This window comes from Prinia subflava, chromosome 2 (genome assembly GCF_021018805.1).
Source record: "Prinia subflava isolate CZ2003 ecotype Zambia chromosome 2, Cam_Psub_1.2, whole genome shotgun sequence".
Classification (NCBI taxonomy): Eukaryota; Metazoa; Chordata; class Aves; order Passeriformes; family Cisticolidae; genus Prinia; species Prinia subflava.
Window position 1 is genome coordinate 58,257,184 of NC_086248.1, and position 26,309 is coordinate 58,283,492.

At 41.7% G+C, this 26,309-nt stretch overlaps 2 protein-coding genes across 3 annotated transcripts in view; one reads left to right on the top strand and one right to left on the bottom strand.

Moving 5' to 3' along the window:
• Window positions 1-5,488: 5,488 nt before the first annotated feature.
• On the bottom strand, window positions 5,489-26,093 carry RMND1 (required for meiotic nuclear division 1 homolog). Of its 2 annotated transcripts, XM_063390117.1 has the most exons (12): window positions 24,697-25,080; window positions 22,736-23,245; window positions 18,568-18,676; window positions 15,814-15,889; window positions 15,429-15,468; window positions 12,327-12,427; window positions 10,969-11,075; window positions 8,921-8,985; window positions 7,968-8,044; window positions 6,725-6,845; window positions 5,901-6,017; window positions 5,489-5,671 (listed from the first exon to the last, which is right to left on the bottom strand). In XM_063390117.1, exons 1-12 carry the CDS (start codon window positions 24,844-24,846, stop codon window positions 5,639-5,641), a joined length of 1,506 nt encoding a protein of 501 aa, XP_063246187.1. In that variant the 5' UTR covers window positions 24,847-25,080; the 3' UTR covers window positions 5,489-5,638. The 2 variants fall into 2 exon arrangements, with proteins under 2 accessions (XP_063246187.1, XP_063246188.1); XM_063390118.1 differs by lacking the exons at window positions 22,736-23,245; window positions 24,697-25,080 and adding an exon at window positions 25,962-26,093.
• LOC134546875 (damage-control phosphatase ARMT1-like) overlaps window positions 26,080-26,309 on the top strand; it is a 45,913-nt gene continuing 45,683 nt past the window's right edge. The window contains exon 1 of the mRNA XM_063390112.1: window positions 26,080-26,228. Within this exon, the coding sequence (XP_063246182.1) occupies window positions 26,179-26,228 (50 nt within the window). The 5' untranslated portion in view covers window positions 26,080-26,178. The remainder of the gene's footprint in view (window positions 26,229-26,309) is intronic.

Sequence of the window (26,309 nt, forward strand, 5' to 3'; positions counted from 1 at the left end):
ATAGCTCATGAATATTAATTTATTTACCCAAGTTAAACTCCATTTGGAAAGTGCAGGTTTTTAAGACTAGTGAAGTCTTTAAAAAACCCAACAAACCAAACCCAAACCCAACAACTTTTAATTTTAATGGAGCTGAAAACCGACTGTCTGCTGCTGTTTCAGTACTTAGAATAAAGCAGCTTAACAGAACATAATCTTTAAGACCCACCTTGAATAGCTGAGATCCTAAAAACATGTGCATTGTCGTTCAGCAGAACTCTCTGAGTTCTGCTATGTGAGCATGTGGCAGAAAGTTTATAGAGTGTATTTAACCAGTCTACTTGGCAATTTTTCCCCTGAATGGTTTCCCTTGCATTTCAGTTTTGCAAACTAAATACAAAGGGAAGAGAGTAGATGGGCAGTTGAACTCAAGTCGCCTAGTATTTGATGATCTGTCTCATTCTCCTGGAAGATATTGCAAAAGTGATATAATTTTTAACTTATTTGAGTAGGCTACTTAGGAAAACCAGTGTGTATCTGGCAGGCTTTTTTGGCCTCATTTTTATGCTGCACTTGCTTACTTGTGTGTTGGCAATTGTGTGGGATTCTCCTCTGTGCTGTCTCTGAAACTGGAGAAAAATTCACTTAGCTATGGTTTATTTGTACTAATAACAGCTCATAATTCAACTTTAAATCATCTTTATTTGGACTGCAATACTTGAATCCAGCAATAATGCAGTTTCTAATCCTGTTGGATTCAAGGCCTGTTGAAATCTGTAGAATGATGGCTGTGTCGAGTGTAATGTTGCCCAGCTTCAGACCTTCAGTACTGACTGACACCTGAGACATGTCACCTGTGTCGCAGGGAGTGATAAGCACTCACCTGATGCATTTGGGACACCCAACTTATCATATGAATCTAAAATATTACTTCCGTCTCTTCTTTGAAGTTTCGGGTTTGTTTTTTCTGTTATAATCCATGCACATGAAATTGTAATAAAAATTTATCCATGTCTCATTAAGTGGAATTACTGTGGTTTTAGTTTTTATGTGCTGATTTTTCCTCCTGAGTTTCTATAGGTACTTGATTAGGATTTCTTTCCCACTTTTGTGACTCTCTGAAAGGACTGTTCAGACTGTTAGAGACTGTGCTACAAACATCCAAGCACGTTCTTAGTTAGGTGTGATGCTGTTGATGACCTGGTCAGTTCCTAGGTTTTGGGTTTTACTTCGGTCTGTACTGGGATTAGAGGCAGCATTTTGTGTGATAAGATCATACTTTACATTGTAAATGAGCACACTGCTGATGATCTAAGTGCTAATAGGATGATGGAAGTGTCTGCTAATCTGAGTAAAAAGTTGCTTGAGCAGTGGGAGAAACTTGATCTAGTCTCAAGTCCTATAAGTGTGTCTTCTTGGATGAGTTCAGTTGAAGTCTGGAGTGGAATAGCAGATTTTTTTATTGCCATAGTCAAAACCTCAACAGCTCTAGTGATACTAACTAGGCTCAAATTGCTAAGATTTTTGTGAGTTTTCAAATTTCTCAGCATTTTTGAAAAGTAAGAGAGCAGAGTCCTTGTTCTGAAGAGCTCTCTGCTCACTGGTACCTGCAACACTGCTGATGCACTCACAGAGGAGTGGAAGCCACACAAATCTGGGAGTTGCATGTCCTAGGCACTGCTTGGGAACTGTTCCCTGAAGGTGTGGGACCCTATTTCACATGGGTACTACTGTAGTAAAACACGAGTTTATGTCAATGCTGTAAATCTATTTTATTAGCACAGCTGCCATTTCTAACACTTCCACTTTTGATTTATGCTGGTGAGAAGCCCTGGTGGCAAGTGTGACAGCTGCAGTAGCTTCTTGCTAGAACATTGTATCTCTGGGAGTCTCCAAGCTTTCCATCCAGGACTCTGTCCTCTCCCTGTTAGAACTGTGCACATAGTTAAGAGTCTCACCCATCTTTCAGACAGCATTGTAGGAATGTAAAAGTGATCCCTGGGAAAACTGATGTAAGGCCTCAGCAGCAATAGTGGAATGGCTCTGCTTTTTCTTGCCTTGGCTTCCATGCTCTTCCTTGCCTTGCTGTTGGGGTACGTTTGTGACAGGTGAATGGTCATCCCCAAGATCTGAGCTTTTACATTTTTGTTGCTGGTGAGTCTGGTGGTCTGAGAGGTGCAGGAGATCCATGGTGTGTGAGCCACCTTTTGTATAGGCTGTATGAGGTGAAAAAATGAAGAAATGGATCTTTGTTGTTCTGGATCTAAGCTGGTTTTCTAGTATCAGGAGATTAGGAATTGTTTCTACACCTAGTGAACAAAACTAGCTGAATAGTTACAGTTTAGACCAGGGGAAATAATTATCCTTTTGTCAGTACAATGTATGTCATTTAAGGAAATGCTTTAACTGTGTGTGTAGTTTTTCTTGTCAGGAGACTCATCTCTGTCAGGATTTTTTAGTGTAACCCAAGTACAGTTTTTGCAGTGCAGACTAGCCATCTATTTTCTGCCTTTGGCTTAGTCTGAAATTAGCCTTTTACATGGGTCCTGCCCACTTTTAACAAGTAAAGTTCAAATGTGACAACGTCCTCTTAGCTGGAGTGACGTTTTTAGTGGAGCTTGACTATAAAGTTACAGCAATGTATGTACTTGCATGCGTTGTTTTCCTCAGAAAACAGGGATTCAAACTGCAGTGGTTCCCAAGTGCATTTTTAATACCCATGCAGGAGAGGTATTCCAGAGGAAGCAGCTCTCAGTGACAGAGCTCCAGGGCGGTGTGTGTGCATCCAGCCAGCAGAGCTGATGTGAACAGTGCCGCAGAGAGCAGGCATTGACTCTGTACCCAGGCGATTGACTCTGTATCCATGAGTGCTGTCACCCCAGAAAAACAGGTCTGGAACTGAGTCACAGCTCTCAGCATTCCTTGCTGTTTTACAAATTGCTACTCTTGTGACAACTTCCCAGCAGATCTGCCAAAGAAAATCATGTGTAAGTTATCCTTTACCTTATCTGACAGAAGAAACAGATAGAAGCAGTTTGCACAGTTGGGATCCTTATAAAGAATGGTCTAACAAGGCTCCATATGAACAGATTTTTACTGTTCAGTCTTAATTTTGTTAAAAAGGTTGAAATTTCAGAGTTCTGGATATTTTAGGATTTCTCTCTGGTTTTCCTTGTATATTCTGCATTTATTGCTATTGCATCTTCCTTTTTTTCCCTCAAGTGACCCTTACTGGTTAGAGTAGACCCATTTTGATGAAGACAAACTGTGCAGACTGTAGTGAAGATAGTTGTTTTCAGTTACACCAGGAGAGCATGTGGTGGGCGAGGCAGGCAAAAGATGGGTGTGTTCTCACAAGTAAGGCAGTTTTGTGTTGCTTCTGGAACTTGAGTCTCATCCTGCCTCTGCCATAAACTTCCTTCTGGTCTGGCCATGTGTTCATGTGCACAGGCTCCCCAAGGGATCTCTCTTGAAGCACAAACAGGGACTGCAGGCAGGGAGAGTTTCCCACGTGCTGTGCGGTCGCAGAGGGCTTTACTCTATGGTATATTGTGCTGTGAAAGCTCAAGTTACATTCTCAGTGCACTCAATTCCCAGCTTGGTTCTCTGTGTGTAATACAGCAAGAGGATTCTCTGTATTGTTAGCTGCTAAAACAAAACCCCCTCATGCTTGGATGCAGCTGCCAGTGTGTACACCATGAAAAAAACAGATACAAAGTTTTAAAAGTTTGCTAAACCTTAACTGGAGCTTTTGGGTTTTTTTAAACTGTGACTAGCCACTCAGTGGAGTAAGCAGAGTTGGGGGCTTGGCAAGAAGTACAGTATGACTCTATGCCTGTGATTTTATGTGCCAAAATAAACTGATTTATGGTTTCAAAAGTAACTGCGCTTCCTTTGTTTTGAGGTGTTGGTAACTCACAGTCCTGAGAGAGAATACTTCAGATAATCAAGCCTAGACACTTTATGCTTTTAAAGAGCATTTAGGAGTCCTCCAATGACTGCTAAAACCACTTTTCTTAGTAAAGCAGTTGGTCTGCATATTTACATTTTAGCAATTTAGTTGAAATATTGAAACATTACCTGTGAGATGAATGGAAACTAATGTCCTTGAGTGTAAGTATTACTTCAAAAGGGGGCAGGGAAAAGCCTGAAAAATATTTGCTGGAGAAATCAGAATTAAAATGTAACCTCATTCTCTGTTATTGGAATTAACTGGTGCTTGTTAAGTTTTCGCGCTGCATAAAAGATGTAATGTTCTGTTTCTTAACAAGACTCTCTAAGTCAGGCGACTGATGCAGAGCAGTTCTGCAGTGCCAAGTCTTTGTCACCAAGCTGTTCTGACCAGTTTGCTTCCTGAGCAGGGCCTGACCATTCAGACCTCAGCAGTTCAGAGAGGAACTGGAGCTATTCCAGAACCAAGACCTCCAGCTACAATCTGTTCTGAATCCAGTGCAGAAAGCCTGCTCTTACGAGCAACAGCTGCTTCTTCAGAGGCACCCATGGCAGTGTATTGTAACTGATGGCAAAAGGATGCGTTTGCAGTCAGACATTTCTGCTAGCTGTGCCTGACTTTATTCTATTCTCCATTGTCTGCTGGATGTATTCAACAGGAGTCCAGTATTGCACTCTGAAATAATGCTCTCAGGTGAGCAGAGAACAGCAAGCTACTGCAACTATAGTTGCATTTTTAGCCAGAATTTAGTCATCATGGCTTGTTAATGATGCTCCAGGAGCTTTTAACAGAATCTTTAGGTTCTGTTCCTTATTCAAGACAGTGGACCAAAGTGAATTTGAAACAGGTGATAAAACAGCATTTGTGTACCAGTTTCTGAAAATACACTTAGAAAAAGAAGTTGCTAGGAAAAAAAATCTGTTCATCCTCTCATGGGTAAGTAAAACTCTGTGGACTAGGAATAGATTAAAAATTAGGAAGAAAAATTTTTACCTTGGAGGATAATTAAGACATCTTACCCTATGCTAAGTCACTCCTTGAAGCTTATACTGATGAAAGTCAGATAGCCTGATAAGGTGGACAGAGAAATTCTGTGAATCTTTCTTTAGTTTACCATTTTGCTATAGGTCCCTGTGACTTCTGGGATCAATTAATTTCCCTTCTATATGAATACTAAACATAAAAAATAATGTAAATAGTACTACATTTCAATAAACATACTTCCATACAAGTATATAAACACTTTCTGATGGGATCAAACACAACATTAAATATATCTGCCACATATATTAAAATCATGCTAGGAGAACAAATAGTAATGCCACCTCCAAGCTTGGGACAGTGTTGCATCTCTCCAAGAGTGAGCTGGTAAACATGAGGAAAAACATCATCAATTAGAAATACACAAAGTAGCAAAGTATTCAGCATCACTTTAACTGTTACGGGAGAAAGCAGTAGAGTCCTTCACCAAATACAGTCAGCAGAGATGACATTCATCCATAGGTTAAGCCCTCTCTAACATTATTAGTACAGTGGTTGGGAATTATGCGCACAGACTGATTTTTAGATTTTTTTATTTGAGTAGAAGATTTAGAGATTTATCAAGAGACACAGTTTCATGATTCTCCAGAAGCATGTGATTGGAATTTTCCAAGTCTTGTATTCTCTATTGTTTTTTGTTTTCTTCTTCCTGAGTTTGTTCTGTCATCAGAAAACTACTCTTGCAAGTTCAAACAGAACCTGTGGGACAGTAAACACATTGATATGAATTTTTATTTTCTTTAAAAATCTAAACTAGTTTACATTATAAACCAGATAATCTGAAAAGTAACTGTAGCTGCAATTTGAAAGTTGCATAGAACAAATACTAATCCCTGCATACATCGCATTAATCTTGATTCCCAAATTATGACATATAGAAATTGCACTTGTTCTTATGTTCTTCATATTGGAAGGAAGCCCCACCAACCTCTATGGTGATCAGTATTACTATCATCCACTCAAGGCGCAGCGCGTGCTTCTCATTCAGGTGATTCCGCATCAGGTCTGTCAGCTCCATGCAGTGCTGGAGCTTTTCATTCATTACCTGCAAGCAATTACAAACATCACAAATCTGGACTCCTGAAATGGAATCAGATCACTAATGAGGGAAACACACTCGACAGAACTAGAAAGGGGTTAACACCTCTGCAAAATAGAACAGAAAATTAATAGAACAGAAAATTCTGTAAGACAACATGCACAAGCAACAAGCTTCAGTATAAAGGAACCTGTTATTTCAATAGGTCTCCCAAAAGAATATTAATTTAGATATGCATCTACAGATACTGAAGTGTTTCTGGGTGATACCTACTCGGGAAAACAGTCACAAGCAAAAGAAGATACAGCTTTCTGGAATGCCTCAAAATTAAATATTTATGATTGCTGTACCACCAAGAGGTAGTTTTCGTGCTTCTTATTCTGGTTCAGCAGTAAACATTATGTCACCCTTCAACTTCAAGAACTGACTTGCATGATCATGTCAGTAAGAAGAATCTACTTCTCAGTTCTTCTAACTATTTAAAGCCTAATTTAGTGGCTCAGGAAATAAACAATTCATGTGAAGCAGGTTAACCTAAACCAGGTAAAGCTGCAAGAGGGCTAAGAACACCTGGAAGAGGGGAGCGTGTATAATATCTTATTATTTATTCCCTTTCTGCAATTACAGCACATTCATGGAGCAATTTGTGACCCTGCTGGGCCAAGGATGACTGATCCGAGTGTGGATGATTCTCACAACAATAAGACACTCACCTTAACTCTGCGATTAATGTTGAGAAACTGGCAAGTCTTGTCATAAAGCTCTTCCAGTTTTTCTCTATCCCAGTAGAAGTCCGGTGTTATTAGCAGGTCTGAGCTCAGATTTATACGGTGTCTGAAAAGAATGGGTACTACTGTAGTTCAGGCTTCCTCTTGGTGAATACAGGAGCAAATATTTACAAGCAGTTAAATGAAGTAAGAAAATTTTCCTGTGATGCTACATAGAATATGAAAAGAATTTCCTTTCACAGTAAAAATACATTTGGAGTGATTATTTAAAATTGGTCATATCTCCTGAAACTTTTCTGGGAATACTCTATGGTGGAATTGCTTTGAATATAAATGACTTTTGCCTTATGCCAATGCTGCCTCATCAACCCATCGCCTTCCTTAATTTTTGATACCTGTAGAGAGGTCCCTGCCTATGCTGGCAGCTCACTGAAGCAGTACACAAAATAACAATACAGAACTCCTAAATGTGACTGGTACTGCATGCTGGATGTGTAAGCACACAGCACCCCTCAGAATCACACTATGCTCTAAGCATCATAAGGGCTAAAAGCTAAAAATCTCCCGCCTTCAACATATTGCTAACATAAACCTTTGGATACTTAGAACTTCATTGTTGATTACTCATCGGTCCTTCAAGTAAGGATATAAACCCCAGAGTTTGAAATAGGAATTGTTTTTCAATTTTACCTTGGAGATTTTGGTGGATTTTTTTCCTTTTTTTTAGAGTATGTAATGGTCTGTATTGTCAAAGGCCAATTTCACTTGAGGGAGGAAAATACATTAAATCTAGTAACTTAGCAGTGGTTTCTGAGTAAGTCAAGGGAAGAACAGAACTCACTGAAGATTTTTACAGCTCTAGGCTGTAGTTAACAGTTAGTTAACAGTTTTATCTACCCACCTTTCCCCTCCTATCCTTTACATGCCATAGTATCTACTGTAATTACTTGTTAAGAGACATTGCTGGACTCAGGAAGGGAAAAGGGCCTGGTATTTGGTAATTTATGATGTACTGCCTGCTTAATGCCTGCAGCTGAAATGCCAGAGTGAGTGGTGAGCCAGTGGGTCCCCTGATGTAAAGAGCACACAGACTCCATTCAAAAGAAGGAATTCTCCCACCCCATCACACCCTGCTCTATTTAGTGTGTATTCTGCTCTTTGTATCATGCACAATGTAATTTTTACATTCTGTGTAATACAATGTCTTGGGTGTAACCCAAAAGCTTACCTTAGTGCAAAGAGTTCTCCAATTTTCTGCATCACATCTGCATGAGAGAGTTTTACCTTCCTTCGTGACTTTAGAATCTGAAAAGCAGCAAGTTCTTCAGTGTTTGATCAAGTAACATGTACTGGTAGTTAAGAAGTCCAGAGTTTTACAGCCTGAAGTGTATTGGAATCTAAATGCATACTGTACTTACTAACATTTAAGTTTTGTTTGCTTAGTGCCTTGCTTCTCTAGCTTTCTAAGAATATCACCGTGCAACTGGTTCATCCAGGCTTCTCAATAAATCACTGAGTACGTCATCAGTAGCTACAGAAATACTGGGGCATTTTCTATAAATGATTTCCTGAACAAGAGATCATTTGTTTTTCCTTCCTGCTGTTTTTATTTTAAAGTCATGACAGTGTTCTTTTACCTTGCCACTCCTTAGCCTTTTTACAGACTTTCTCCTTACAACAATCAATGTATTAGCATTTATTTCCTTCATATAGAAGTAATAAAATGTTTTCTCTTTTGAACCCTACAAATCTCATTTTTATATACAACATCATATGGGCTTTGTACTGTAATTAAGTCTCCTGAAAAACTTTTAAGTAATTTGCTCAAACTCTTCATTATATTCAAGTCAAAGTACATTATTTTCAGCCCAAGTTAGCACACACTGTGTTTGGTGAGGTTTTTAAATGCTGCTTGACCTGTTACACATACATTGCACCAGTAGCAAGTGGCAGTGGCACAACATGGGAAACATCACAATGCAGAACCCCACTCCCAGCCCTGTAAAGGCTGATGAAGTTTGTCTGACCACTTTGCAGGTGTTCTGAGCTTCTCTACACTGATGGATTTACCATCACATGTGTTGAACATTCAATTGTTTTGCCCTATCCTCAGCAACATCTGGACTGATCTTTCACAAAACACAGGAGAAAAGGAGGGGAGACTCACAAACAAGACCTCACCTCAGGAATTGACTGGATAGATTCCACAAAGTTATCCAGTAACGATTCCCAAATAGCCAGCTTTACTGCAACACAGAGATGACAAAGCAGAAGACTGTGAGAGGTACGAATGCTTTCAAGTAATTGTAATTAAATCTGTCAACAGGCTGCTTCAGGACCTGTCAGTGCTTACAGCCATTAGTTGCAGCAAGTTACAGTTTGTACTACACAATCACTGTTCATGTACCAGATCTGGGCTGGGCACTGACACAGCTCTGCACACAGAACCAGCTTCACCATGAGCGCAGCTTTCTTCTCCAAGTGATCAGATCCTGGAGAGTTTTTGCTTCAGCTCAGAAGTTGTGTATCCAGGTGCTTCACTGGATGGTGCTCTAGCCCTCTGCAAACTACATTCCAAGGAGGCTGGAGATAACGAGCTATGCTGGCATCAGGCTGACTTCATGTGGCACCTCAGGAGCCTCCACTGCACTTCTAGTGTCCTGCACAGCTCTCACTCCCCATGTGTGCAGTACTGATGCACTGTGCTCCAACCATAGAGTTAGCTCATCTAGACACACCACCTGTTCCCGTTGAAGCTCAATTCAAACTTGAGCAAGCTCCCATTTTGTTTTTAGGTGAGTGTACTGTTACTGAAGATACTCTGCTCTATGGAAGCTTGAGTTCAGCACTGGCATTGGCAACACAAATTCTGCTGTGCCTCAGCTTGAACCTAGAAAAATGTTTCTACAAGATGATAACTGGGGCCTTGTTATTTAGTCCACAGATTCTCAGACAAGAAGGAAGTAGCAACAGATCAAAAATTAACCCCATTCAACCAGAAAAAATGAATCAGGGAAGATTTAACTGTCAACACAAGCTCTTCTGTGGTAGTAGTCAGTAGTATCATCTGGTTCAGACACTAGCAGTAAACCCAATGCTGAGCATTTTGCACACTCATCTTTTGAATACAGAGGCCTAATCCAAGTCACTGACTTACATGACTTTAAATTTAGCCCCTGAAAAAGAAACAGCCAGTAAGCATTTCATCTGTCACCCATTATTTGACAGAAATTGGTTTCTGCTGTTCATAAATAGGGACTATACTTGCCTCCTTTATTTTCATTGAACATTATCTCCTGGGAATAAATCCCTTGCTCCCTTTTAGGAGGCAATCTCCCATACCGTGGATTTATGAAGAAAATGATGGTTTTTTCTCAAAAGGTCCTCCTTCAACAGTCAGGAACCATTTAGTTACTCCATTGCACTCCTTGATCAAATGATGTAGCACTTCAAAAATGTGCATTCTGTTTCTCTCCTGTGAAAAGGGGCACTTCCCCAAAATACTATTGGAATCCTGGAATGTACCCTAAAGGCAGTAGAGGTAGTAGACAAAGCAGACTTCCCTTAAAGGCCTTTTCGAGGACAGCCTTACTGCTGCTAGTTCCTAACTCCCACGTCCTACATCATTCAAGGTCTGAAGCAGCAGACAGATGTTATTTGCTCAAGCAGCACCACTGGTGAGCCTGACTTCTTCACAGTGCCTCCCACTGTCTGCTACCATGGCTAATAAGCCTGCAAAACATTATCTGTGACTCTGGTCCACCTATGTGTTACTGATACACCTCCCCAGCTGGGAATAGCTGCCCTCTATCCCTTCTTCAGCTGGCATCTGGCTTTTCTGTCAGAGGAAATGATGTCAGTATGAATGATCCAAGATTACTGAGAGGTTTCTAATACTGAACTCTACACTCATTGTTATCCTAGGATAGTTCTCAAGGGTGGGGAACAGGATGCTCAGTAGAATGTGTATCTTTTGCAAAGCACATTTGTTAATGTGCTTTGTTCAGCTTTAAAATGGTTTACATTGAATAAAGCAATTCCAATTTACAGAAAACACAGTAAAAGCATTGAAAATAAATCCCCTCAATCTGAAGCACAATCACTCTTTACACAGTTTGTCTAAACCAGATACCAGTCTTTTCCATCCTGTCATTGTACAAGTCCCACTTATAATGACATTTCACAAAATCTGTAGCATAGACTACATGGTAAGAACAATATTAACTTACCAGAAAGACAAAGAGCATTTGAAAAGGCAAATTTCTGCAGAACAACTTCATCACTATCCAGCTCAGAATTTAACAAGATTTGTCCTTTATGGAGCTTTGACTGACCTCTGTTAAGACAAGATTGGAGCATCTTCATTGACAGAGCCACCAGCACAGGAACATTTAAAGAATAACTGACAGTGCAAGAAAGGCTGGTTGTTTATTTAGATAAGGCATGCCATATCTGTATGCATTTTACATATTATGCCCATCCTTGCATTTTATTCATGTTCAACCTGACGATATTCACAACAAATCACTGAAAATGAGTTCCTCAGTCTGAGACAAATATTTTGGCCAAATTTTCTAGGTGTAAGTGCAAGTGCAGCAAGCTGTGATGGCAACCATAGCATTGCTGCATACACACAGATAATTCAGAGTAAGCAGGCTGCTGGCCTCTTTCCTGCTCTTTAGCTCCTCTGTTATCTTCCTGTTTTCATTTTCCACTGTCACTCTCATCAACTTTACTCCCTCCCCACTATGATATTAGTTTCCCTAAAACCTCTATTGCATAGGGGGCAAGGAGCAAAGAAAAGGGGACAAAAGACTTGTTCAATTTTTCATGTCAATCTCACTATGAAACATGCATAAGCACAATGGAGGACATCAAGAATCACAAACTACACAACTAAATAGTACACGCAGTTTTCAAATGGTCAGGAAAAACCACACACCTGTCTCCTTATCAGGTTACCTTAAATAAGCTGAACCTCATTAGTTCAGATCCTAGTATTAACAATGTCCTGTCTAGGGCTTGCTTTTTGGTGCTGTTGGAAAATTACAGGGGATTTATATAACCATTTTCACTGTGAACTATTTCCGTAGAGATAATTTTCTTTCCATGATGAAAAAACATTATTTAACAAGGGAAGATAACTTGCCAGGTTTATCATTACACAATAATCAAGCTAGTTTCCTAGGAAATTAAGTATATGCAGACATTACATCTTTGTATATGAACCTCAAGGATACACAGAGAAAGCTTATACAGAGCATGCTCTTTAAAATCACACTCGTCTCAATGATGCTCATTAGTTTCTTTGCTGTGACATACATAGTTTCTGTTTGGGATTGCTGAAGAGTTGTGTGGGCAGGGCTTCTTGTTTGCAAGATCTATTGTGTAAGCAAATCACAAAGGCCACTGCCTACAAGTTTACCATGTTTTCAGTAATATTTCTCAACTCAGATTTACTGTTTATTTTACTAATCTGGAAAAAAAAAGTAAGGACAAGTATATTTTTACTAGTTGAATTACTTCTGCTTGAATTTGGTTTAGGTGTCTGTTAGCTTTTATATACAGAATGCCTGAAGATACTTACTCTCCTATTCTATAGTTCAGCTCTTCATTCTCCCAGTGGACCAGTGCAACTTCGTATGGCTGAATTTCATGCTGCTCTAGCACTCGCATGATATTCTTCATCTAAGGAGACAGTTGCAGCAATAGTTACCATGCAGTAAATTATCACTCTGCCAAGAACTTGCACAGGGCAGGCTGATGAATGCAACCTTCATGCTGAAGTTATTTACCTAACAATGAAGAGGTGTGCTAAATAATGAAGTTATTATTAACATAGTTTACTTCTGAAACTATTTGTGGTTTGAGAAGAATTTGTAGCTACGAACAACTGCAAGGAAGCTGGGAAAACCGAAATGCCATTTTATATGGGCACACATGGAACAGGGTAAGGATTAACCACAGCAGCAGTAAGGACACACAGATGTATTCAGTATTATAACAATGTGCTGTACTAGATTTTGGCAGATGTCTGAGTGTGGGAATGAATCTTTTTAAGTACATTAGGTGTTTGTTTCTGATAAAATTACTAGTTTGCTGCTAAATCAGTAGTTCTGTTTTTGATTGCTGCTGAAATCAGTGGTCTTGTTTCAGCTACCAGAGGTCAGAAACAGAAAACTTTTACCACTACAGAAATCTGGAAAAATTGTTTCAGCTGCCACATTCATCCTTGTAAATAGTTAAATGTGCAATTTTACTTGCACAAGTAATCTCATTGCTCCTTTATTCTCCAGCACACTAAAACCTGATGCAGGAAGAAAGAGCCCTTTTCTCTCACAAACTTCCTCTTCTGACACCTGACTTAAGATCTCTCACCCTTGTTCCTTTCTTTATTCTACAAGGCTCCAATCAAAAAAATCATCTACAATTAGAACGAATTCTGAACTAAAAAAAGCACTCACTACACATTTTTAAAAGGCATTTAGCTACCCAACAGCCAATAAAAAACCAAACCACAAAACCACAATACACTTTTGATGCCTCAATTCTTTAAAGAATTCAATCTTCTACTAAGTCATACTTAAAAAGCACTCTCTTTTTAAAACAAAAGATCATAGTTAATCTTTTAGCACAAAACTGTACCCTGTAAATTTTTCATAAAGCATATTCTCCAGGTTAAGTACTCTAAAAAAATCTGTTGGATCACTTGCTAGAGGGATTTTCTTTGGACTGCTAGCTTTTCTTCATTGCTTTCAAGAATTTTGTAACACAGTAACATTTTTCACTGAAAAAACCCCTCAACCCTACAGCTGAAACTGCTCCTTTCATAATCCTGAATTCAATATTAGCATGACTAAGACTTGCCATATAATTCAAGTCTTGTGATAAAAAAGGGTATGAAAACAGAGGAAGTGTCTGCTCTGAGGCCAATCACCTCAGCCAAACAGCAGTGTCCAGGGACAGTTCAGCAGTGCAAACCTCACTCTGCTTCTAGGCCCAACCTAATTTTATAGAAGGGACTAGTTGTGACACAGTAAAATTAATTAGATGTTCTGGAGTCACTAGCTGCAAACTCTTGCTATTATGGGCACTTACGTCACACAATTTCCTTTTTAAAAAACCCCAAAGCTGGTTTTTCTTTTTGCCCTTGCTATTTTGGTAAGGAAGCTGCTGTACAACCTTCCTACTCAGGTATTTGAAACTGCTACTTAGTATTTTATATTTCTTTTTGTGATCAGTCTGTATGTTACTTCTCCTGTTAAGTGTCTATTCATTTAAAATAGTTTTTTTTCTCCTATTAGTCATTCTGGGGTACTTTTGTCCATTTGCAGTGATACTCTGCATTCTGTTTTATTGAATTACTTTCAGTTTCTGTTTTACAGAAACAGTTTGGGGTTTTTCTCCTTTCATTTCAGTTCATTAAAGCATGTCCATAGAAATCCTTCCTCTATTTGAGCAAGTTGTTTGGCAGTTAAAGCTTTGACAATTTCAACAAGCAGAAAGAGGCATTTTTCCTCCTCTTTTATAAATAAAGCTAGCAAGGGACCAACTACTGGTACTAGTATTGACCAGGAAAACAAAGTATCAAATTTTCAAAGGTATTTAAGCATGTACAACAAAAGCAGAATTTTCAGAGTGCTCTGGTGGGCTGAGGTGTCCAACTCAAAGATCACCAGGAGTTCAGTCAGCTGCTCTTCAGTAATGCTTGTGAATCAGGAGTGTAGTTACAGCCATGGCATCCTAAGAGTGGTACAGGCAAGGTTTGAAGGGAGAACTGGTGTCTTTTTCTAGGACACCTGACACACTGACACCCCCAAAACAGACAGGGAATCAGAAACATTCCACTTCTGAAACAGAACAAGTGAACTTGAATCTAGAAATTGATCACATACAGAAACAACTGCTCGGTGTTTTCATTTACCGTAATGAAAATCCTTCTGTGAATGTCTGTCCATCAGTATCATCTATTTAATACACCATTTCATTTACCTTACTCTGTCTGCAGATAAGATCAATACTTTTTGCAGAATCCAGTTTAACCCCAATAGTAAAAATACATTTAAAACATTAAATAACTAGAAATATAGTCATTAAAATAGATATACCTCTGGCATACCCTTCTAGGTCAGCAAAGATCACCAAAATATAATATGTCAGCAACATACTTAATAATTATACCAATCAATAAAATACTTCCTTCAGGAAAATTGCTAGCTGCTAAAAACACAGAACAATATTAAAGAATTCCTTATAATACTTTTTTCTCTTTCAAAATTATACAAACATAGGTCTTTTCATAGTTTTGACTTAAAATGGAATAGAATGGAATGATCCTTTTAACATATTTTCTGTTACATTAGTGCTTTTCAAACAATCATTCACAGGTAGATTTTTCTGATGTACTTTTTCAGGATGTAGAGCTGCAAGAATTTTCTTTTTGTCAGTCTCACTAGATTAAGGTTTCAGATTTTTGTCTTAAGTAGATGAGTTTCAAAGGTGATGTAACAGCAGCCCACACACTTGAGGGCAGTATAGCAGGCAAGAACCTGCACTCATTGGAGAAGAATCAGGTTTTTTTTCCTTCATAGAAAGATCAATCTCCCAAACAAACCTCCAGCATACTGAGCTTTGTGAGACTGACAAAACACCTGCTTATGCAGTTTTAACCAAGTTTCACTTTACTTACACTTTTCTCTTCCACATTCCAAAATACAACAGCCCCTTCCCTGTGAATTCAAGGAAAAACTGAGTGTAACCATACTGTTTTAAATGTATTTTAATGGAATACTCAAATTGTACAGTGGCAATTGTTGTCATTGTGAATCAAGAAACTTAAAACTATCTTCACAGAAATTACATTCTAGTTGCTTTTTAACTATACTTCCACAAAAAACCATGAGAAGGTGTTTTTTAACCATTTAAATAATTCTGATTATTTTTATATCATTTTGACTGGACAGTTATTCCTTGAGTTTCATGAGGTAACATGGTACAATGATCTAGCAAGCTGCACTACTTCCTTCACCATTACTATTAATGACATAATGTTTTGAGCATGATTTATAGCTTACCTAAAGAAAAAAATCATGCCAGGATCATCTTCTTTTGCACATTTCTCAGTACTGACCACCAAAACATTTGCAGCATCTGGTTTGAAATAAGTGAAAAAATGGAGTAATTAGTCAAACTTCTAAACATGACAGCTGATAGCTGTAAGCTTGTAATTCAACAATTGCATACTAACACATCAGCCAGTCCCACTTTTTTTTTTTCCGATAGAAATACTTTCCGGGGACCAATTACAATATCAAACTCCACTGCTTCTCCAAACTGTCACATTCTAGACCGACTGGGCATCTACTGGGAACTTCACCAGAACCTTCACTTAATGAAAGGTTGCAGCCTCGAAGAACAAAAGACTTAGGAGAAAACTGATGCAGACATTGCAAATAATCAGGAACAGAATACAGAAGTGGACAGGCAGTGTGAGAGAACTATGGAAGCTGTGCACAGCTGTAGACAAATTACCATTCAAATCTGCTTGCTGGGAAGCTTTTCTTCTTTTCTATACACTAAGGGATTAATCTGCACTCAAATTATGCTGACTTGGCTTTGCCAGTCAGAAATTTGAAAGAGTGTATCCCCAAAACGGGAGAGCCTCCACCTGCATTTCCCTGCACATCACAAGTGTGCTTTTGAAACAAATCTTCCACCCACCCTCCTTTACCACACTTCTGATGTGCACTTCACAACAGGACATAGAATGTGAGGGGTTTTGCATTAAATTAAAATGAAAGAGAAGCTCAAAAAAATGTTCCTGTGGTATTCCAACCCCTAATGGGGCATCTGTTACAAGTAGAATATCCCCAAGCTTACAAAATTTGGTTACTGGGTTCTCAAAAGAGGGGTCTGATTTTTCTTTTACAAATCTTCTCCACTGTGCCACTCACTAATACAGATAAAGTTTTAGAAGTCCTGATGTGGTTCCAAACCAGCATGACTTGTTTTGTTGCAGCACTAGTGGAAGCTAGACCAGAAAAGTCCCCTACTTCTATTTAAAGTGAGACTTCACAAAGATTTTGCAGGGCCTAACAGCTAAGCCTTAAAATTTTAAATGCCTTTGGAGGAAAAATCACAAGTCAAGTGACAGGGTATCAAATGTTGTTACTTCTGCCTGTGTACAAATGCTAATTTCTGCTTTACTGCTCAGGCCACAGAGGCCAGGTAGACTGAGGCAGCAGAAAATGATGACCAAGTATCAGATACACTTTTGCCAATATCTGAATTGGGACCACACAGTTGGCTTGAATGACCCCTTAAAGACTTTCATTCCACTTCCTATTCCAGTTCAGAAACACATCATTGGATGAATAAATAGAGCAGTTTTAGGTGTGAAGTTTGAGTTCATAATGGAAGTAGCATTTGTCTACATTTTCTCATTTGCCTTTCTAAATGCCAGCCATATCTTTATTTATCCACTCCAGCCAAAACACACACAATTGAAGAGAATTTGGTCCACTTTAAGTGGAGGTGCAAGATCTGCCTCTAAAATGTTTTTAAAGAGGTCAAAAACAAGAAAAATGCTTTGGAAAAACACTACAAAGAAACAAATTCACACAGTAACTGCTGTTTTAGATTTCTATGTGGTAATCTTTTTAAAAATTATTTTCCCAGATTCGGTGTTTGGCTTGGTAACGAATCACTGCTACGTGCACATGCCAACCATCACAACACTTCAGATCTGCTGGCAAAATCCAATATCCTTTCATCATTACTTCCTCCAAACCTTTGATAAACAGTCCTTGTTATGAGTCAAAAACACTGTGAAGAAATAAAAGGAACAGGCAAAACTGACACTCCCAGGGTAAAATAACATCAACAGTAACGTTTAATTTACAGTCATGCTGGGGGTTGTACAAAGTTTCTATCCTAAAGCTGTGAAACCAGGGTTAGTTTTAATACAAAGAAACTACAAAGAAACATGAAGTCTATACTCCAGTAGGTATTGTCTTTCATGTTCATCTTTCTGAACAAGCCAATTATTAGCAAATCTTGTGCTTGAAAGAGACCCACTGGAGTATTACTGCACTTAGGTTATTATTTGAGAGGCAGATAGGTTTTTCATAAGCCCTACTGAAATGTCCATGAACTGCCTGTCCTTCTCCTAGCTTCATATAATCTGTTCTTTCAAAGGAACAAGAAAAGGTGTTCTACTACTAACATATGAAAATCAGAGTTGTTCCAGGGCATGAGGTTCCTTAAGCTATAATAGGATCCATTTGTTCTTCTTTTGTACTATAGCACAGCTATTTCCAAGTCATACTTTCCCAAGTCTTCAGAGAAACTTTCTATAGAAACCGGAATCAATTATTTTGCTGAAGGTCTGGTGAAGCATTCAACAATTGCTAGGATATACTTGGCCCAATAAAGAAGTATCAACAGCATTCTCTTTACTGGAACTAAACATTTATGTGTGTATCTTTTTCATTTCACTTAGTCTGCAAGAGTCTCTCTTGCATGCTTTCCTCTCCAACTCTGTGATTTACATTAATAAAAATCAGGGTACAGAAAGCAGATGCAACACTTCTAATTACAAAATTGTGACAGCTAATGTACTGCACTACCTCACTACTGAAAAATTAATTAAAATGTGGGGATTTTTAGGCAAATAGAATCTTTAGGCAAATAAATAATTTTACAGGCAGTATGATATATTCATGATATTATCAGAATAAGAATACATAAAGTTATAAAAAATTATATCCCTCACACATATTTTATTTCCCAAGATATAATATTGCATTTAATATATTTCAAAAATCTACCTCTAGGCAAACTTGTTATTTCAACATATCCATGTGAAGTCAGGTCATGACACAGATTACCAAGATGATATTCATCTGCTGTTGCAAAGGCTGTGCACTGCATCAGATTCTGTGCCAAAGGAATAGAGATTTGAGTTAGGGCAAGGCTGAAGCAAGACGGTAATAAGACAACTGTTAGCTTCAAATTTATTAAGAGAGTGACAATTTTAATTTATGTACTGTTCTGTGGTATCATTGCCATGATGTCCAAACCTGGTGTACACATACTAACAAATGTACTTCTTGTTAAGTGGGTAAGCAAATCCCACACTGAGAAGTCAGGTGGCACGAGTGGAGTCACAACAAAAAACTCTGTGCCAGAGGCACAAAGACAACCCCTCTTCCCTAAATGCTGGTCAAATACCTGAACAGCAGAGCTGCACTTGCTGTTGCTCTCCCATCCCACGGCTTATGGCATACTTGGCTGGCCACTGAAACCAGAGGCAAGACACCTCCGATAGCAGTTTTAACATCAGTTTCAAAGATAAAGGAGTTTGACTACCCCTGTCTGTTTACCAAGCAGAAGCTCCAGCCACAAGCACGGTGTTGTGCCACTGCAGCACAGAGAGTCACCGGCCCTGGGGCCGCTGAAGTGCTGCACATCCCCAGCGCCCCTGCCCGGCCCGAGCCGCCTCCGGCGCTGACGGCCTGCACTGACCCCGCACCGGGGAGCGCACCCGGCCAGCCCGTGCCCATGTCCCCATGTCCCCATGTCCCCATGTCCTAAACAGCTGCCACAGGCAAAGACATAACTGCTAAAGTGGCGCTGGCTCGCCAGGAGATGTGAGATTTTCTTGATTACTCAAGTCACAATAAACTGATTGGCAAATTCTACTACTCATTTGGAGTGTATTTCTTTGTTCTGATACCATGTATGACCCACGAAATTGTTTTTTAGTAGAGTGTAGTGGAAAATATCCAGAAAGCAATGTCTCACTGTGGATCAGTCACTTTCCAGCTTTTTGTAACTAATACAAATGGGGATGTAACTAACAACAAATGAACAAAAGAACTGTGCTCATCTGCAGGCATTTAGGCTCACAATATACTTCAACCTAAAATCCAAGTTACGTTCTTGCAGCACTCGTACACTGTCAAAGAGCAAAGCTGCAAGAGGGGCTCTGCTCCTGGCGGGGGGGCTGTCACCAACCCTTAGAATCACCACCGCACATTTCAACTTCTGTTTTTTAATGTCTACATTCTACTATCACATCCAAAGCTTTGCTTACACATCATCTTAATTCAGCAACCACTAGTGGAAAATAAGCTTTCAAAGTAAGTATACTGTTTAGAGAGTAATTTTGTAGGTATATTCCCATAACTGTGTTAGAAGGCTGAATTAAGAGTGGAACAGAACTGTGTTTTCAGTTCCCTTGAAGCATCAAGTTTCATTATCACAATTTCAACTATATAAATCCACTCTCAACTGCTGAATCACCAGTGCCAATTATACATCTGAATCTGAAGATTCCTCCAAAAAGCTTTGGTTATTTTAAGTACACATGCTCTGCCATGAAACTTCTGTCAAGAGTTAAGGGAGCAAATTCTCATCTTGTAGTTATACAATCTGAAAATCTCTATCCTGCTCTGTGCTTCCCACTATTACTTGGGCTATTCTTCATTTTAAGGCAAATGCACTACACGATTGACTTTGTCTTACAGGTGCAATTTTAGTTTCAATTGCTACATTTCTCATTTAGTTACAACCAGAGGTTTTCCACTAAGCTACATGCCTGAAATCACATTTTGGATATGAACTACTTTTGGGTTTGGAGGTTTTTTGTTAAAATGTACTGTTTTACTTACATATTTATGAAAATCTTGTTTAATAGAAAACATTCATCTTAGGCATAATTTGTGATTAAGACACTTAAAATATGTGTCCATGGGTGCTGATGGAGAGACAGCCAAAAAAATATACTCTGATCAGGTAACTCAGCTAATCCAAAAATAGATGTGTTAAATGGCTGATCAACCTTAATGCCATGTTTTCTGCTACAACACTTTCACCTGCAATCTTCAAAAACCCCAAAATACAGCATCTGTACTGGAGCTAGAAAGCAACTCGAGCTACTCACCCGCTCCTCCTTTCTGCCTACAGCGTTATGGAGATTCTGTTCAGAGCAGCACACAGGATGGCTGCTCCTAAGGACAGCTAAGTACATTGACAACTCATTTTCTGTATCATCATGCCCCCAACAACTGTACAGGCTCATGGAATCATAACTCCCCTTAGTCCATCTCTTCCACTTTTAGAATACAAAAAATTTTACGAAAGAAAACTTGTAGGATGAACTTTAGTCCTTGTATCACCACAGGAATCAGTCTTTAGATAAAGTGTAGTACATACTATGTCTTTGCCTGAATTTCAAGCCATTTCTATGCTAGATGTCTGTAGCATTAAGAATCAGCTCAGAGACTTTTCCTGCCATCAGATCGTACCAGGTTATCCAAGTAGTGGTACCACTCACTGACGGACTGAATAAACCACTTAACTGCTTTCAAGGAACTCCTCTACCTATCCCGGAAAACTGGTTGTACAACAATTTATCACTGCTGGTGCCCAGCACTCTGCCTGTGAAAACTTATGAAGACCAGTGCTGGGGCGGATGGGAAGGATCTCAGTCACCAAGGGCTCTGTAAAAGAAAGGTGCCAGCTGCCAGGCCCTTCCACACAGAAACACCACAGATCCTCAGGGCTCTCCAACTCAGAATCTCTAGAGTGGCCCTGCAACTGCCGTCTCCAGAGGCAGAAGATGGGAAGGAGATGTCCCAAGGCAATGGCCTCAGCGTTATGGTCTGCAATACCAGAGGCAATTTCTGGCCCAGCACTTTGGCATACAAAAGCTTCCTCAGAAAGTATATTATTATTTTAGTGTTTCAGGCAGTATTTTCTCCATTTCTTCACAATGGAAAAAATTAAAGATAGCACTGCATGTCATTTGCACATAGATATGGAATATCAATCAAAGAAACTGTTTGCATTCCATGCTGTCATCAAAAATGTTGTCACTTCACCCAAGACCAAGAAGAATCAAACTCTGAATGTAATGTCACAGCATGATAAGAAGCTGGAAACATTACATAGTGTTTCAGGACTAATATTTTTCACTCTCATGTTGCTCTTCCAAAGCAACATAAAAATATGAATGGGAACTAAATTGTCTATAACTACCTCTTTATGTTACACTAAGGCATACACCTGCTTACCACACAAAATACTAATTGGAAGCTATGAGAAGGCAAGAACTTGATAAAACTTTTCTCTGCTCAAATTCAGTAGAACACATAAATATATTTTGCAAGATGGAAGCTATTTCTGAAGGCACCGTGCTTGTTTCAGTCTCACCTATCATACTATTTTACTAAGAGCACCCTGGAACTCAGTTGTTTTAGACAGAGGAGAACAGTAACGTATCCGATACCACGATTCACCACGGAAATCCTATGTCCAAGTGTACTTAAGGCCTGGCTTGGCTAAGAGCTATCTAAGGAGAAATGGCTACAAACATTCACTGTTCTTCCTTATCGTACCTCACTACATCTAGAACAGTGTGTTGTTGTATTTCCTCTGTACACCTCAGATCATCAGGGTGCTATTTCTACACATGGAATGATCTTTCTCAGGTAACACAGGCTACACTTGCACATTCATTTCCCACCTAAAACCTAATCTGAATATAAGCTTTATACTATTTACTTTCACTTTTATTTCTGTTTGAGTGAAACCTTAAAACTGGGTAGATCTGGATAAGCAAGGAAATGCAGAGAAAGTTAAATTATTCTGAAAGCTAGACTTTGTTTCTCAATAGAAAATGTGATTTGAAAGCACCGGTCAAAACTATTTCTAATGCACTTCACATTTCCACTTTGTAATAACCACTCATCTTCCCTCCACTTCTGTTAACACATTGCAAGTAAACTCCCATTTACCTTCCAAATACCAGACATGCCAATTTCTATTCTTGCTTCTATTTCCAAAGCTCCAACACTACTATAAATAATGAGGTCCTCCTCACCAAACAATTATGTTAATTTCATGAAAATGTTCATCTAAACCCAAACCTGAATCTAAATTAAACTGATGCACACCCTCAATGTCACAGAGACTGTAAATGTTATACTTCACCTCTATATCTGAGAATGGCAGGTTCGTTCTGGATGGCTGCTTGGTCCTTGGTGCCTTTGGTGGCCTCTTAACTGGCTGGTTACCGGGTTTGGGGACAATTTTACCAGCTGATACAACTCCATAAAATCTTGATGATGTGTTCCTTAGCTTTTTGATCCACTCTGTATAGAGCCTGTAGTTTTCCATCATCGTCACACCCAAACGTCTCCAGGATGAGAAAAACCCCTCCCCACTCTGATAATAAACATTTCTTTCCAGAGTGGACAGAAATCCTTGGAGAAAATGCCAATTCCTGACTTGCACACATTGACTTGTCAACCAAGGGAACGCAGGTTTCAGTGTATACAAATTCCAAGACTTTGCTGTTCTGTGAGCTGTTCTTTCAACTTCATTATCCCGCTTTAATAGTAGACATCCAGTTTTGCTAAAGCTTTGGCATTGGCATATCGTTGTCAAAGCGTGGAAAGATCTTGTCTGAAGGTGCAGAAGTTTCAGTGTCATTTCTTCCCTCTGAACCGTATTTAAAACAAACAAAATCATCCATCAACATTTTGGAAAGAAATAATATTATTTCTCTCTTATCTAAAAGGTGGTCCATATTACTCTTGTATGTATTAGTACTCCTCAGCACATGACATTGGTGGGAATAAAAAGATCTTTTTGATCCTATGGAAACACTCTAAGGTCAAAACACATCTGTGTGCTTGCAACAAGTGGCGAAAAAATAAAGCTGGTTGCTGTGTCAATATGCAAGCAGGCATCTTTTCCTCTGGCTGCTCATTCTGTGCAGCAGCCTGCACGTTCAGTAACCCCACTGCTTGTGAGAAGCAAGCACACACGTTAAAGAGGACATCAGATGCTGTGAATCATTGTGATATATAATAAAAACCAACTAGATTACTACGTGGTTGTATGGGAATGTCACCTACAGAACACACACACCAGCTCAGCACCAGCTGCTGTGCCATGAACAGCTGAGCACAGACCCAGCCCCAGCCATCTGTCCTGACCACAGCGAAAATGGAGCCCACTCACAGCCCTGCTCCTTCCAGCACATCCTGGTGCTACAGGGACCACCAGGCCTGCCTGCAGAGCCACAGTGCAGCTGAAACACAACAGAGTCCTTATGCAGGCAGTTCAGACTAAGAGCAACCCTACTATATTTATACTACATTGTGTGAGCTAATAGAACAAAAATATTCACAGACTCAGTACCTCAGTCGACATGTTTCATTTGTTGAAAAAACTCAGTGACAAGTCCCTGCCCTCATCTGGTTTCCTTAATCAAAAACATTTCCCTTATGACACAAAATCCATCCTCAGCAAGTTATTAACAAAAAGTCATTAAGCTGCCTAGTTCAAAAATCCACCCATTTCAGATATTTTTTTCAAAAACTTAAGGAGGATCTTCAATACTAAAAATAGATTTAACATAATAGTTCAAATAAACATTTTAATTAAAGAGCAAATCATGGTGTGTGCTGTGGAACAAGCCCTCCATCCTGACAAGGATACCTAGATGAACTGATACTGGGCTTAAGTTTTTATCTTTACAGGCTCTTCACTCGTACATTTTTGCCCCATTTAGAAACCTGTTATTGGCACACTACTATTATTTTCATTTTAAACATGTTCTGTTTTTAAAAAGCAACCCTGCCCAGTACAAGGCCTATTTACCTTTTTAAAAGCCTGATACCTCCTGGACAAAAAGAGCTGACAGAAACTCAGGAACTGCAACCAGGTAGTGCAGAGCCAGAGCAAGGGTTAAAGGGGTCTCCAGCAGTGTGGGTTAAGTGGCAGAAAAAGACTCAAAAAGGTTTTGTTTACTTTGCTAGCCAACACAACCTCATTCTGGATCAATAATGCCAGGAATGATTTTTCAGCTGCATAGGCTTACAGAAAGTTGCAAGAAAAGGGAGATCATATAGCCTGAATTCCATCCAGGGCCCTGAGCGTCAGACCTGTGGCACCAGAGGCACCAAGCCACAACGAACGGAACGCGGAAATCCGAGAAGAACGAGGGACGAAGGGCGACCACAACAGGGCAGGAGGCGCCACCTCCGAGCAGCAAGCATGGAACTGGGATTTATTTTCCAACGTCTCCTCAGCATACGGCACACTTTAGCCACGCCCGTCGGCTCCCCGGCCGGGAGGCCCGGCTTGCTGCGGCACAGCCACCGGCACGTACGGATAGGGCGGGCCCGTTCCGCCGGCGGGCGGACCGGACCGGCACAGACCAGCCCGCGAGCTCTGCCCAGCCCACGCAGTCCGGATGCCCCCGGGGCGCGCCAGAGGCGGCTGCCGGGACACTCCGCCCCCTCCCTGCCCCCGCGCTGCCGGGACACTCCGCCCCCTCCCTGCCCCCGCGCTGCCGGGACACTCCGGCCCCTCCCTGCCCCCGCGCTGCCGCCCTTCGCCCAAGAAAACAGCGGCCGCGCCGGCCCCGGCAGCGCCCCTGCGGCAAGCGCTGGGGGAGGCAGGGGAACGAGGCCTCCGCTCCTATTGGCTGCGTGACGGGGGGGCGGGCCCAGCGGGGCCCAAGCCGACCAATCGGAAGGCGAGGCCGCCCCGCCCGCGCTGGCAGCGCGAGGCCGCCGGGGCCGCCCCCGCCCCGCGCCGCTCGCGGGCGCCCCTGGCGGGCGCGGAATGCAGCGCCGGCAGCGGGCGGGGGGCCGGGCCCCCCCAGCCCCGGCCCGCGGCCTCCGCCGCCGCTGCTGCGTCACCCCCGCTCAGCGACACCTGAACACGGGGGGTGGCGCGGGAGCCGCCCGGTGGCCGCCCCGCTCCGGCCGCCAGAGGGGCATCCTGAGGTGGGGGAGATACGGGGCTGGGAATCACCCCTCACACCCACAGGCAGGGCTCGTGCTCGCCCCGAAACTGCGTCCTCCTTGCGAGGACCGTCGCGGGGCCCCTCCCGCTCGTGGCAGGATCGGAGCGTCGGGAAGGGTGGACGAAATCGCCCCGGCTCGCCCACACCCCTCCCGCGGGCGCTGCGGCAGGCCCCGCCGCCCCGGGATTGTCCCAAGAGGGGCTGCGCACCCCTCCCCTGCCGCAGCGCGGGCTCCGCCGCAGCTCCGGCCGGGCGCGGGCCCGCCAAGGGCACCCGCTGCGCCGCCGGCCCGGCCCTCCTTCCCCTCCCTTCCCCCGCCCCGCGCGCGCGCCCGCCGCCGCCGCCGCGGCGGGAGGGGCGAGGCGGTTCCCGCCGCCGCCGCGCGCCAGCACTGACCTGGGGGAGGGGGCGCGCCGCTCTCCGCCGCGCGAGCCGCGGCCCCGCCCACCGCCCGCCGGGCCCCGCCAGGGCGCGCGGGCCGACACGCCCCGCCCGTCCGCCGCCGCGCGGCGGGGCGCGGCCCGCGCGCCAATAACGTCCGGCTGCCGCTCGGGCCCGCTTCCGGGAGGGGGCTGGGCGAGGGCGGAGCGCCGGCCGAGGGGGGCGGAGCAAGATGGCGGCGGTACCGGCGCTCCCGGTCTCTCTGTCGGGCAGGTTTAAGGGGTCCGTCACGGCCTGGCGCGCTCGTCACTGCCAGCGAGGCGAGGGGCGGGAGGGAGCTGAGGGGCCGTCCGGCGCCCCGCC